At 34.8% G+C, this 16,122-nt stretch overlaps 1 protein-coding gene across 1 annotated transcript in view; it reads right to left on the reverse strand.

The window, feature by feature from the left end:
- Positions 1-1,417: 1,417 nt before the first annotated feature.
- Positions 1,418-16,122, reverse strand: part of tbca (tubulin cofactor a) — a 25,144-nt gene continuing 10,439 nt past the window's right edge. Inside the window, exons 3-4 of the mRNA XM_088911462.1 lie at positions 7,539-7,625; positions 1,418-3,541 (exon numbers count right to left, since the gene is read on the reverse strand). Of these exons, the coding sequence (XP_088767588.1) occupies positions 3,461-3,541; positions 7,539-7,625 (168 nt within the window). The 3' untranslated portion in view covers positions 1,418-3,460. The remainder of the gene's footprint in view (positions 3,542-7,538; positions 7,626-16,122) is intronic.

Genomic DNA, 16,122 nt, shown 5'->3' on the forward strand with positions numbered 1-16,122 from the left:
GTTGCCTTGATGCAATGCCACTGCTTTCCAGCAGAGGCCACTCCAACCACACTCTCCTCGTTACCAGCCCTATGGCCAGACAGGTATATACACTCCTACATATGAGATGCATTCTTCCGCTCAGCATGCTCAGCAGGAGTAAGGAAAAGATGCTCTTGGTTACATGCCTGTAAGTTTCTTTTGTTGGCAAAACCTTATTATGTGTAATTGCAAATCATTGCATGGGTAATGTGAGGTTGAAAGGTTTCAATTAGGCACTGTTTTACTATTTTGCATGTCACACGTCACTGTGATAGTTTCTACCAGTGGTGATCTTGAATAAAGAGAATAAAGATAAAGATCACGCTACTAGCATAAGGCTGCTATGAGGCAGAACAAGTGCTGCAAATTGACAGGCATCATTAAGAATGATCCCAAAGCAGGGAGATGCAGTGAAAATGATTTGGAAAGACATGCAAAATGGTGACTCGATCTTTTATGGCGTCATAGGACATATTAATGGAAAGGCCAGCCACATGAATGTCTTTACCTGGACTGTGTTCCAAAGCTATCAAATATTGCTACCTTCCAATGTGGTTGTGCACATACTCTTGTGCTCATGCTTTCTTTACCAAGAGCAGCGAACACTAAGGCTTGTTGGCTTAACTTGTCTCCTCACATCAAATTAAACACCTTTGAGAAAACAAAATAAGACTAACAACAAATCTACCCACCTTAGACTATGATCTATTAACTATATTCCAACTATAGCTAGTATAATCTATTTGTGGAGTGCTAAGATAGCCATGACATTCACTGGTGAATACATTTGATCAACATGCTCATGCTTAAATGCCTTATTTTATTTTTCCAGCAAACATCTCTCAATTGCATATGAAACAGGACACAACATTATATTTTTTTTGTCAAATTAGGGCAGCAGTGACATGTTAATGGTGGTTAGTTCTGATACCTTTTAGGTCTTGGGGTTTGATTCTTGATTGGGGCTCCTATTTTGTAAGATTTATGTGTTGCTGTGCTTGTAGGAATTTTCACTGAATGCTCAATTTACCTCTCGACTCCCAAAGACTTGAAGGCTAGGTTATATGGTGTCTCTAAACCTTTCTTGTATGTGTGCTCACCTGCACTGAGATGGACTGGGTCCCTACCTTCTGCCCTGTGCTTTCATGATAGGCTCTTATCAAGAAGAGGTGACTTTCACTTTGTGAAAATGTATGGAAGGAATTTCAAATGTTTTTACAAATTGAAGCACATCATATATTCAGATTAAATTTGGTTCAGATGACAATGGACAACAATATATGAATTTGAATTTTTCAAACGAAATTATCCAAGACCTTGAATATAACAATGATAAAATGAGATGTTATCTCAGACAGTGAGGGGTTATGAATTTTACAGACATTAAACACATCAATAATGTGTTCCCCAATTTTTTAATGCAAGACATCATTCAACAATGAGATCAAGATAAATAAATGCTGTGTTGACAAAAAACAAAGGAAGTGGTGTTCATGGTACACCAAGCTAAAAACACTGAACGGTTAAGTATACACATACTGTATGTGCTTTGGGTACCTAATTTTAAAGCACTCGATACTATAAAACTCAGGCACATCACACACATTGGTCAAAAGCTGCACATATCTCTATTTTCAAAGAACGATACTCGCTGGAGTTTTCTTTTCAGACAGGCGATACATTCTTTCCCGACCATCATAAAACTGCATTGTTACTGACACACTTCACCCAAAAAACAACACTGCAGTTTCCAGATTGCCAAATGAAATGGGAACGTTGAAATGCACTGATAGAAAATACGGGAATGTCTGTTATCTGTAACCTCAAAAGGTCCCATTTTGTGCAAAAAAGGTATAAGAATATGCGATTCAGATGCATAGCATTACAACAGGTGGGCTGAGATAAAGTCATTTATGAACATTTCTTGTAACTGTCTCATTCTCAAAATTATTTCAAATGGATTTGGCTGTGGTGAATCAAGGCTATTTCTCTCATTTTATTGGCTTCTGTATACACAATGCTAAAGTTTTTCCTGAAAAGTCTTAACAATTATCCTGAAATAAACATTAAATGAAGCTTACAATTAAGCTGTTTGGAGCATACCAGATTGCTAATAACCTTGTATAGTGTTCGTGTGATTTACATAATTAGGACTACACTCTGACTTGGATAATATATTTTCCTTTGAGCAAAAGGAAGCAAACAAACAACGACTGTCATTCCCATTAACATCTTTTTTTCACATTTCACCTATTTACCAAAAATATGGAACTGTGCATTAAGAGTCCTAAGGCTTATTAAATGAAGATAAATGTGATCAACTCCATTACTATCTTAATTACTGAAATAAAAACTAGATTTAACTGCAAAAATACAGTGGAAATAAAATCCTGTGCTTTGCGATATCCTTACCACCAGTTTCCCAGTGGTTAAGGTTTGTAGCTTGCCCAAGTCAACAGCTTTGTGCTGCATACCTTTTCCAACTACATCCATAAATTGCCAGGCACGTCTATCAAATCCCCTGCCTCTATTCACCACTAAGGTCATGTTGAACAATTCAATTTCAGCAGTGTCTGCAGTCATGCTTGCTCCTCCACCATTTCCATTGGCAGGGGAGAAGCCATTCAGAATGTGTCCATCAAACTCCACAGGGAACTCATTTCTTAAGAATAAGCAAGTCAAACAATGTTAAATGGACAAGGATAAGTTCTTTAACAATATGAATACTGCCATTTCTTATTGTATTTTAATGGCATTTAATTTTTCTTATTCAACAACAAGACTGTGGCATCAATGGGCAGGCAAATTCTTACTACTCAGCTTCAAACAGAACTGATGTCAATTGGAAAGATCAGAACCATTGCCAAGTCAAAACTAGACAAACCACTAGCACTTATAGGCTTGGTTCTTTTACCACATATGCTGCTGATATTAACCATTTAAGTAATAAGTAGTAAAAAAAATTGAACTATAATAGACTGAAAGAAGTCCTAGTCTTATTAAATAAAAAACAGATTTGACATCAACCAAGTCAATAAAAAATTAACACAAATTTATTGACTGCTAACTCTGGGAATAAACTCTGCAACAAGTATATTTTCCGTATTTTTAGATCTGTGGATTGATGTCAAAGTACATTTATGCAAAAGAAACTGTTATTAAATTGCTAAACTGCTTAATTTTACACTGAAACATAGGAAATCCCAGTGAAGACAAAGTGAAGAAGAATGTCCAGAATTACAATCCAGCACATTAAAAAAATAAAACAAGAAAAAATAAGAACATTAACAATAAATTAACATTTATTCATACACTTTATTTTTAACACATGTATTCTTAAAAAAACAAAATCATCATGTTTGATTGGATTTTTTGTTTTTTAAACAAGGTCTCATCTTCATGGAATGGACACTTCAGCTTCAGAAGTACTTAAAACAGTTCACCCCTCTAGCTTCACCGAATCCAGCACAGTTTTGGCCTCTTTGAATTCTTCTAAATCTGCAAGGTCTGCCTCAGTTTCCTGAAAATGAAAAACAAAAAGGGTTTTAAATTCTAGATTGCTGCTGCTAGTATACGATTTACATAATTATATATAGTTCTTTACATTTAAAGTTTTTGAGTTTTCTGTTGGGCTAAAGAATCTAAGGTATATGCAGATCGAATAATTTCTCTATACAGCTTACTAAGGAAAAGAATAACATGCTTAACACCAGCATTTATATTGAACTTCACATTTTTATTTTGTTCTTCGAGATTTTCATTTAGTTCTTAAAAAGACCCCTAGATATTTTCATTAAGGTGCTGCAAGTTATACCATGTTCTTCATAATTACATATTAACTAAAACACGTAACATCTGACAATAAAATTACTGCCGTCAACATAACTAACGGGGACCTATAGCTTTTGCATCACAAACGTCTTTTGAGTACAGGTTTCTTCTAACCAACAAAAGGGAGCAACTTTTTTCTCACCTATTATGAGATTCTATCAGCATTTCCCATCAAAGCTAGTTTTTTAAAGATAAACAGTTTGCATGTATGTTTTGGTGTAAAGATACCAGTGATTTAAGATTTGACATTAGATCCAATTAATAACCAATTTATTTTTTATATAACTTTAGAAGCATCAATTACCTATTCCGCATGGAATTGCCAGTTGTGTGTACATCTCAGGTCACCACAACACTCACCCATCAAGCTATTCATCCTTTGACACGCCACTAGCCCAGTAGCCATTAACTGTACAGGAGGGTTCAGGACTGGCTGGAGGAGAGGCTCGTCCCTCACTGACCTCACCAGGAGCTTACAGGCACAGGACCCCTAACCAACTGATCCCCGCCCTACACCAAGTGGCACTCAGCCAACTGTGCGCCACCGCTTGGGGAATCCCAGTCACAGTTGACTAGTGACAAGACCAAACTGAACTTGCAACGTTAAATTGATTAAATTGAACGGTTCAGAGAAGACTCCAGAGGGGTGTTCTTGATACAGCTGCTTACGTATCAGATATGGTTAGATTATTTTTTACTTTCAAGGTGCACGAAAAAACAACCTGGTTCAGTGCCAGACTTCAAGGACACTAACCAGGCTGAATCAGGATGTAAAAAAAAGGCAACACGCATATTAATTAAAAGAATGGCACTTTCTGAAATTTAAATCAGTTTTAATATAGCCCGATTACACCTTATTTTATAACACCCCTCATTATCCTGTGGATTTGGATATATCATAAGGTTCACTTCCAATATAGGCTTTTATGAATATTTTTAATCATATCTGAATATTTCTGACTGTGCTCTGGCATTATATACATTTGGTCTACGAAATGCATCAAATGGATTACAGAAATGAGCATTTTGCTCTCAACATGTCCCCTATTGCACATTTTTAAAATGGTTTTATAGTTAAAATCATTTAGTAGTATAGTGCAGGGTTCCACAACACCTGGCACGCATGCAGAAGTTACACAGATGCTGGAATGCAGAGCTGGTTTTGGAGACTCTTGAACTCTAGATATAATATTCAGCACATGTATAGATCAACACTCAGTTTATTTCACAAATCAGAAGTGTAATCCAAAAACACTACAGACACAAAATGTCAGTGTGAAAACAATTAATCCATTCTTATGCTGTAGTATTTGGTAGGATGATGCCTAATTTTACCATTATTTAGAAAACGATCTTACAACCCAATATTGATTTATATAACTATGGTTTTCCAAATTTTAAATATTTAAAGGTTAAATCCAGAACAGAAATAATTATATTACTGCATTCTAAATTTAAAAGCCTGATCGTTGTCTGAAGACATCTACACAATTGACACCTCAGGACTTTATGTCTGGCTATTAACAATGACTAAACTATTAAGCAAATTGTCCATTTGCCATTTGTGTGTCTGCTGTGAACTAGCATTAAATTAACCACTGTATTGTACCAAGACAATTTTATAATATATCCTACTTTTACGCTTAGCACTGCAGCTTACAGGAATAGCTCTTATTATCTATAAAGCAGTGAAGTGCATTCAAATGCTTATTTTGGTAACACAACAGTCTACCATATTAGTTCAGGTGGGTAGCTGCATCAAGCATGCGTAGGCTGCAAAGGAACAAGTAATAGGTTTATTCCATGCTGAAAAAAAGAAGAAAGAAAACACAACGTTTCAGCTGTGGAGCCTTCTTCAGGTGTGAGCAACACAAAAAAGAAGAAAGAAAACAAAGTTTCGGCCGTGGAGCCTTCTTCAGTTGCTCACACCTGAAGAAGGCTACACAGGCGAAACGTTGTTTTTTTCAGCATGGAATAAACCTATTACTTGTTCCTTTGCAGTCTACCATATTGGTTAGCTTCCTAATTCTTTAGCTCTGAATTTAATTTGGACCTTAATATCTTATCAATATATACAATTATATTGGACCCCAATCATTCATGATAGAACAAAGGTACAGTATCCGTTAACCCCCCACTAATATGTATTATTGTCCACATAAAGAGAATTTATACTCCACCCCAATACCCATGGCCTAAAGAGGGAATGGCACACAAGGCTTGTTCACTGAACTTAATTGGAAGAAATATTGAAATAAAATGCAATCATCAATGCTATTGCAAATGTGTAGTGTGAAAGAAAATGTTCCCGAAAAGTTCGAAAAAATCTATAATTTATTGAGTACATTTCCATGAGTACTTAATATACTTTCAGTGTGAAAGAGAAATGATCTGAGGACATTTTCCCTGGAACGTTCTGAGTATACTTGATAAGTACACAACACTTGCTTCATTTGCAAGCGTATCCAGTATGAAAAGGCGCACAGAGATCAAGCAAGATTTGGAGCAAGTGACTTTACTGTGAGCCATTTGGGAACCCAAGTCAATTACTAATTTCAACGAACAGTGCACACATGGCATTCTGGTCACCTGCTATGACAATGAATTCTATTATCGAATTGCATTGAATCTTTCAAATAAAAAATTCTTGCATACTAACAAATACAATCCTTTTAGGTCTTTTAATTTACCATCATGACTCTCAAGTGTTATTCTGTTTTTGCTTTAATTGTTGTGATGCTTCAGTTTTTCCTTCATTTCACAATTAGTAACACTGTTCATTTCTTTTTGTTCACTTGATCTGAATTGTCTATATTCTTAAGTGAAATACCACAAACTCTGATTTAAGAATTCTAATGGTCCTCTTGAAAATATTTAAACAACCTTTAAAATCAGGGGGTAATTCCCTCTTCAGAACGTTTATGTGCACATTAAGGTTTACAAAACAGTTATGAAAACAGCAAAACTTCCTGAAAACCTGAATATTAACATGTTTATAAACAGTACTTAAATATTACTATTAATATCTTACTGGTATTTGAACAAGTATAATGAATATACTTCTCTAATATTCTAATTGTTCAGTCCATACCTGCCCCTTGCAATTTAATTCTTGGAAATTAACCTACAGTGGAACTACAGGAGTACGACAAACAATGAGTCATGCATACTTCAAATTAGGTAATCAGTAAGCAGCACTACAAAGAGTCTTTTAGGAAATCTAGCCTTGAAACCGAGAGATCAATGCCAACACTGACAGATGCAGTCACTAACAAAAATAAATTCTGCAACATCATTTGATGTTATAGTGCAGAATGCAAGTGCTCCTTAGCTACTCCCCTCACCATCTGTAACAGGCTAAAACTGTGACTGCCACAGTGCCTGGAATTGTATACAAACATAATAGCACTGAACAAAACAAAACCTTTAGAAAACGGTAAAATTACTGTAGAAGGAATCTCTAGATGCTGTTGGTACCACTGCGAATGGTATATGGCATAACAGCAGAGGTAAATCAAACAGTAGATTTACAAATACATATTAAGGCACATCTGTTGTTTTTAAGACGTACTCTGTGGCAATGTAGGTTAACCAAGGACCCACACATTTTTCCTGGACATAATGATTCTAAATATCGATAGACACAGTTACATTTAATTGAAGAAGGCACGGGAAGGTAAACTTACTAATAACTGAGCGAGCTCTGCATGAGCCACTGCCAGACGACGGTGACAATCTGGAACCATCATTCGGGACTCCTGCAGGACTTCTGTCTGCAAAGTCAAACACAAACACGTCCAACAGGCCGTTAGAAGAAGGAGAAATGTGCAATGAGCGCCAAAATGAATCAGCCCCAGATGCTTCCCTGTTGCACTGTGTTCACAATTTCTGCTATAATACTAACTGGAAAATGAAAGAAAATATAGAGATGAAAGTTCTTATACAGCTTTCAAACTGTTACATCACTGCTTAAAGATAAGGTAATTATTAAAATAAAATGTTTTTTCCTATTTAATTAAGAATTTGTCCAAAAGCATGAAGCTATATCACTCACTGCAACAGAGACCATTTATTCTGAACAAAGTTCAGTAATGATTGAGCAATAAACCCGATCTTAAAATTAAGATTATATAAATAATTTAATAATAATTTAATAAAATTATTACGAAATGTCACTTACAGAGAAATGTAAAGCAGATGTTCTGAATTATTTCCATATTTTTTTCTGCACTGTACTGATTGAGTATAATACTCAGGCTTTTTATTAAAAAATATTGATTGTATCGTTTTATTATTTCAGAAGTCCTTCTGAAACACGCCAGCCCTTGACAATTCTGACTATGAAAAAGGAAGCATGACAATTCCCTTCATGGCTACTTCTGCATGATTCTTGGTGCCTGCTAGTTCCAGATTACTCCTGGGTGATTGCCAACTGTACGAGAACATTTTAAGGTGCATGATCTTGTCACTAAGCAACAGTCGCGTTTAGCTTTCCATCAAAGCATTATTTTCAGAGAAATGCTAGAAATATTCTCTGCATACTTATCCAACTTTCTGCTCTTCTCAAACCATGTGTGCCACCAATATATGCAATATTGTGACCTTTACAAAGGAAAGAAAAATTACACATTTATACTGCACGAGTCCTGGGAAACAAGGGCAGAACTGTGAAAAAAATAATAAACCCAATTCAGCTACTGCTTTTCGAAGGTCCTTTTTATTGGACAGTTCATATTACCACACTTCAGAGTAATGCCATATTGTCATATACAGTACAAACTCCAGGCCACTGTTAAAAAGCCAAGTGCTATTTCAACACATAAACCCAACATTTCAATCCATGTGAATGCAACAGAGGACAAATGTAACATTTTATATTCACACACGAGATAGCATCAGTTAAAATGAGAAATGTTGTTCACTGCATCACAAAGTACACAAGTGCTACGGAAGAGTGTCACTGGTAGCAAGAGATTGTCGCTTTTCCATGAGGAGTTCAAAAGGGCAGTTCATACAAACGTACGAATGTTCAAAGGATCGTACGTCTACAACTCCCGGACAAGAGCTGCAGCCACTGCATCGGCAGATTTTTATCCCAGTTTAGCTTTCAAACTGTCAACTAAGATTTTTCACTCCTCCCACTCTTATCAGTGTCATGAACTGAGGACAAATCTACAAAATATTATTTTCTGGTCTTTAATGTTAAAAAGATTCTGAAACTGTCAGAAGGTCACCAGAAGTAACCCATGTGGCCTGCATTAGATTGCATTGGATGATGCTTCAAAATGCCTCATTTCTTCAAAGATGTTTTTACTTGGACTTGGAGTTAAGTAGCTGAGGACACTTAAATTGCACATAAATTTACCTTCCAGCATAAACTAAGTACAAAGGTGCTGTAATGAAAAATGGGCTTGATTAGTCAACGGACAAAACAGGATGCCACAATTTACAAAATAAAACATGGATTTCTTTAGGTTTATTTTTAACAGCATGGTATGCTACTGTTAATGTAATAATGAAAAGAAGCCACATTCAGCTCTCTATATATCCAGTTGCTTTTGGGTAATAAAGAAACACTGTGCTCGGATAATATCACACAGATAATTACTGCATGAAAAATGTTATTGAGCTATTGATCAAACTGGGAGCGCGCTGCAGGAGACTCCATCTAAAAAACAAAAGTCTATACAAATGGAAAGCAGAGATCAGCAGGCTCATATTCCTGATGCTTATCATGCATAAAAAGTTATTACTCAACCTTGCACAATGTGTTAGGGCTGATATTATTCTCACCAACCGCATAGAATGGAATTACCAAGCTGGCACCCTGCTTGAGAAGCAAGGTCTTGACCAGCATGATCAGACACAGAAATTACCTAGACAGTTCTTGTTAACTATTGCAGCTTTCTGCAGCCTTGTAACTGAACACAGTCCATATTTAATAATTTGTTAAATTATGTAAATGTAAATGTAATTGGCACAGTTATTTTAAGAAGTAATATTTCTGGAAATTAGATGTTTACTGACAAGCACTGTAACAAGAGGTGTAGGCAGAGTATGGGAGTAAAAAAAGGTCATATTCAGTCGAAGATGTTGGGCTTGTTTCTTCACATTAATGAAGACCTCATCCTAGACACTCATGATAAGTAAATTACATATATGATTAATGAAAAAGGACTAGTTTTTTTTTTTAAATATCAACTGGTTTCTTCCCCACTAAATTAAAATTTTAGTGTTGGCAGTGTGGATAACCGTTTTAAATATTAGTAATTATAGTAAATAATGACCTTTTTCAAACCTTATTTCCAGCCTACACATCTCAGGAAAATTAGCTTTGCGATGATACCTAACCAGCACCAACAAAGTGGATGTCGATTGATGGACAAGCAGAAAGAACTATAAAATAATTCATTTTTTATATGTATATACAAAACCAACAGATGGAAAAAAAACGGTGAATGGTGGTGAAGACCTAATATTTCAATTACGATAAAACTCTGAAAGTGACTGCAACCAAACATACATTTTTCCAAAACCTAGGAGGATCCACCATTTTAAGCACATGTACAGGACTAAGATGATTTCATTAACCTATTAGTTATGTTAGGGACAGGTTGCCTTGCTGAGCTCTTTTGCATTGCAAGATGTCAACATTCTAAGTGAGGAGCTTAAAGCACATTTACACTCTCGCACACAATATGCATTATTGCGGCTTCCAACAGTACTGAGATGTCAGCAAAAAAAGGCAGCAGAATTTTTCTGTCATTTGTTTCTATTACAACTGTCTATTAAATTTACAGATTGTCAGACGTGGAACTGGATGGCATGATACATGAAAGACTGTGACCTTAACAGGCTATATGAACCGGTGAAGACAACCAGCTAAGAAAATGGGAAAGAAGTAATTGTCAAAGTTCACAATACACTAAGAAGATACAGTACAAAGATGCTTCATGGCTTTTTACAGCAAGGAATTACTTTAAACTAACACTACAGTGTGACCATCAGTTATGGAACTATAATCATGTAGAAAAGAAATGTATAAACTTTCTTTAATCCTTTTAATAACTAAAATGAAAACATACAAGGTATAGTTTATATTGTAAACTAAGTGCGTGATAAAAATATTTTGCCAAAAAAGTGTGCCAAGGCATATTACATCATATGATGAAAATAAAGCTTTGATCTGTAATCCCAGCTATATATTTATACTCACTATACTCATAGTAGTGTTATTTAATTTGGTTATATTGGTTGTAAGTATCAAAATACATATAACATCTGTGGGGAATAGCAATAATCAGTATGCAAGTGCTGATTCTCTGGATGAAGTAAGATGAGTTTCAGAGTGGTACTAAACTAATGGACACACAAACAACTGAAATACAGATAACCTTTTCAATACCTTGGAATGATCCCATCACTACTGGATAAGGAAAGCTGTAATAAAATATTGATTCTCTCAAATGAAAACCTTGATCACAATTTAACCCTACTCCTAACCCCACAACTTAAGTTTTTAACATCAATATTTTTGGTCTCAACCTCTTAACATGAGAAAATTAAAACTTAAATCAATTTAGAAATGTGTTGTTGCTCATCTTATGCAACATCAGGGTACAATAAGTCAGAAGTCTGCATGCACAATTTTAGGATCACACGTCTAAGAAAACACTACCCTCACTACATTACAAAAACAGCAAGCTCAGCGTTAATAATAAGGGCTTACAAAACATCTTCCTATGACAGCATCCTTTGCTGGTTATGGTGCTCACAAGATGAAACATTACAGATGTTTCCCTTTTTTCAACTTCACAGCTATTTTTTGAATGATCATGCATGTATTAAAGTACATTTTCAAATCATCATCCTACAGAAAACTCTTTATTAATAACCCAGTTCTAAGTATATATATATGGGGCTAATGCTGCACAGTCCAAAATGGCTTCTGTTTATTTCAACATAATGTAAGAAGATCACAAGCAGTGCCGCAGCCCTTGTATGATCAGTAATTTGACATTTTTTACAATTCCTTTCTTGTAAAGCTGAAAAGGGGCATCATTAAAGATCACAGTCTGAAATGTATAAATGTGAGTGCTGTCTGAGAAAGGAATTACAATGCACAGTGCAACTGAGGACCACAAATCTAACATTCAGAACTTAATATGAACCAGGAAAACACTGGAATGCCAAGAAATGAATTCACTAACAATCCCCTCCCCCTTCCAATTAATACAATATATTTTGCTTTTTATACATCTGTTTTGCATTAGCTGCAATATGCTGCAATATTTATAAGGGTTGACCCTCTTTTCTAATAAACCTTAGCAATCCGCCTTAAATGTCTAACTGATTGTAATAAATTGCCATGAATTTATTTAAAATACGAAACCATAATTCTTTTAAAAGCGCAAGTTCCAATTTTTATTGAAAAAACGTGAACTGCCTGCTGAAAATAAGAACACCTTCTGCAACAGGGCTATAAGATTTCTCAAACCAGCCAATGAAAAATTAAATATCCAATAATCTACACCAAAAATAATATGCATGTAATAGATTGTACACTTTTTTTTGTAAAATTAGAAACTGATTTTATCTATAGCCTCTGTTTGGAACTAACAATTATTAATCTAATGTGGTGATTCTCATACTTACCAAACATGGATGAAAACTATAAACACACTATTCCAAAAAGCACATTGTCAGATTCATCTGCCATTTTCCACTTCTAAGTGCCACTGTGAGCATGAACGAAAGGAAAGATGGAGCTCTCACTGACAACACTGCCAGCTCACATGCTGTATAGGAGTACTGATCTCATATTAGCTTTTCTGTGTACACATCCCTTAAAGGCACTTGTCCAAAGGTTATGTCCTATACAATAGAATCTGTATTACTACTCTATCACTACAGAGTGATCAGTCTTTTGTGGCACAAAATCATATTCTCCTATATCTGTCTCAAGTGTTGGTAATTCACTGGAACTGGTTGCTATTTCACAGCCAAAAACATCTAAACTTAATTTAACCAAGGGACAAAGACAAAATGTTAAGGAACATAGCATAAAATATGGGCTTTAGCAGTTTTCAGTGTGTATTTAAAAAAACTTCAGCAATTTTCAAGGTTTATGCAAAAACCTTAAAAGACTTTTGAGGGCTTTTATTTTTAATGTTATCACAATGGGTTTGTTTACGTACTTTTTAACTGTTCAGCACAGATTGTTTGTTAAAATGGATTTTTTTTGCAGGAAATAGAAAAATGCATTACTATTAAAGCTCTATCTTGTTTAACTTTTAATTGTATTATCTGGCATATGTATGGTGAACTAATTGTACTTGCACACTAGTAATAACATTACATGAAATTCAAGAAACAGCATTAAAACTGTTAAAACTACCCACTGACTGGAAAACTGCTAATGTAGCAAGGGTTTATCCATACAAATGGTGACGTAAATGACCCAGGTAATTATAGACAAATATGACTTCTTTACATGTAAGGCAATGGAAATAATTAAAACTAGACGGTTCTCAAGATGGAATACAGGATTTTAGGAAGCAGTCGCCATGGATTAAGAAGAAATAAGTAATGTGCAGAGGTCTCTGAACAAACGATAATAGTATTGAACAAGCACAGAAGATACAACATGGTATATTTAGATTCAGAAGGTTTGTGAAATTTTTTAGCTTCTCATAAAACGTTAATTTTCAATTACAAACAGAATTTCAAAGTACCGCACGTGTTTGAATTGAGGATAACCAACCTGACAGAAAAGAGTACAGATTAGGGCAAATGTGAGTGCCGAAATTGGAAGGATGTAATTAGTGGAGTACCACAGGGATCTATATTAGGACCATTGCTGCTCCCAAGTTACATTAATCTTTTTTAATTCTGGTATAGCTGCTAAACTAATCAAGTTTAAAAATTATACCAAATTGGAATAATAAGGAAACATTGAAATTACAAAAGAAAATCAAAGATTTAGAATTCAAAATTGACCTAACATATGGCACATGATGTTTAATGTAGACAACTACAGAATATTACATGCAGATAGTAAAAACAGATATAAAATGGGGAAACACTGAGCTTGAAAAAAAGACATTTATGTGGAGACACATTTAAAACTATTTTAAAACAAATTTAAAACATAAATGGTAGTTTGTTCCAGATCGCTACAACCCACCCTGATGTAAAGGCGATACCCTGGCTTCTTTCTAGAAACACTTCTCAGATTACAGAGAAACATGTCTTTCTACATAAAGAAACACTTCTTTCTAGAGATTCTCAGATTAATAAGGTACTAACAACCAAATAAGCTAGATGGACCAAAGGGATTGAGCAACATATTTTAGTTTTACTATTTTTTTACTATTTTACTATTTGCAGTTTCTGATGACATTTAACTTCTTTCATATATAAGTGTTCAGTCTGAACATTCAAGTTGATTTTTAAATATTCACTTTAAAAAGTGTATAGGTCTACATTATTTGTAATTCAACAAAATGGGTCGTGACTGGAAGGCAGTGAATAGTATTTCAGAGCACTGTACATAGAGTAGATGGCTAACTGCTGATCACACAAATCTCACTGTTGCCTCCTACACTACATAGCCTATACCTTAAAAAACAATGTTGTTGTATTATAAAACACCATTTTATGTAACTTTACCTTTGCCTCTCCTACCCCTCTAAGCATTCTGTGAAGATATCATCTTAGCAGTGTATTTAACCTCCTTCTAGGATACAAACTTTGCATTCTTTAAATATAAAGCAAACCTTTTGAACTGTGATAACCTGGCTTATGCAGTTCTTTTGGGACTCTAGGACTAAAATCAATAAGTAACACATTCTGTATGGAGATTTTATTTTGCAAAATTATAAGAACATTCACTTTGGAGTTTAAGCACAGAGGCACTGAAGACAGGGACAAAGGCTAGCTCATGCTTCATTCTGGCTGTCATTCATATGCAGTGCTGAGAGAATGACAACCTGAAACGAAGGAGGACTTGGGTCAGCGGTCACTCTGAGTGGCTCTAAATTGGCAACATGTGTTACCAATCATAAAATTTCTTGAAAGTTATACAATGTAATTAAACTCATTAGCAAATTTAAAAAGACTGTTCAGTTTCTTTCTAGGTCATAAAGAAAGAGGAGCGCTAGAACAAATTATTAACCTTCATGGTATTGAACTTAAACCTGTCTGATATCCTCTTCACAAATCTGTACAAAGCAAAATGTTTGCTACAGTTTTATTTTATAAAAGTTCTTAAACACTTCCCGAAAATTCCTTACATGATACGATAACTTACCACAAATTACAGCAAATAAGAACCTAATAATGACACAAAGCAAATGTGCTTTTGTATTATATGGTTAAAGAAAGGTGATAAGAGTGCTTGAAAGTCTTAAAATGTCACAACGCAATTCTATTCAATTATATTAATCAAAAATTGTTGTTGTGGTATGAAAAAAACAACCAAATGCACCCTGAAAGCCTTACACCAGTAATAATGTAAGTGGCTTATGAACAGAAAATAAATATAATATGACTTTAACATATCAATAAGGAGCAAACAACTGCCAGCTCTCTGGAGCAAACAACTTCTTTCAGTTGCTTGCTTTATGCAGAGAAAATGGCAATACAGGTGCATCAAATCATATTACTAGCAAATTAAACAAAATCTGTTGTATAACTTGTAGTTAAAGTAACAAGATATTCAAATTTAGACCTCCAATGCAGGGTTTATTTGACATTACCAATTTAATGAATGAAACACTGAAGTGGCCAATTATGTGACCTAGTTTTATTCTGGCTCTATTATGGTATTTGGTGTTAACCTCCACTAATTAATTTGAATATTTGTTGTTGAAATGTATAGTATTATCTTAACTAGCTTCTATTTAATGGTCCCTTTCCTTTATGGTAATTATCACGGATCAATTCAAATTGGTTTTCCCATATCACACGTTTACACCTTTGTTGGTTAATAAAGATTAGTACTTACGTTGTTTTGTCCTCTCCTTCTAAATGGTATACTTAAGTTCCTGTTTGTACCCACTGGACAACATGTTGGTAAAGCAATTACATTTTTTCTAATAATATTAGCATTTTTGATCCTCTTTTTATGTCTTCTAAATGCACTTTCTTTTTGTATCAACTTGCAATTTCCCCATGTTGTCAAACTGTTAGAGATGTTCATTAAAGAGATCTACAATCAATATGATTTACAGATTTACCATGTATCATTACATTTCCATTGTGTAGTTT

The sequence above is a fragment of the Atractosteus spatula genome, chromosome 3 (genome assembly GCF_055471065.1).
Source record: "Atractosteus spatula isolate fAtrSpa1 chromosome 3, fAtrSpa1.hap1, whole genome shotgun sequence".
Classification (NCBI taxonomy): Eukaryota; Metazoa; Chordata; class Actinopteri; order Semionotiformes; family Lepisosteidae; genus Atractosteus; species Atractosteus spatula.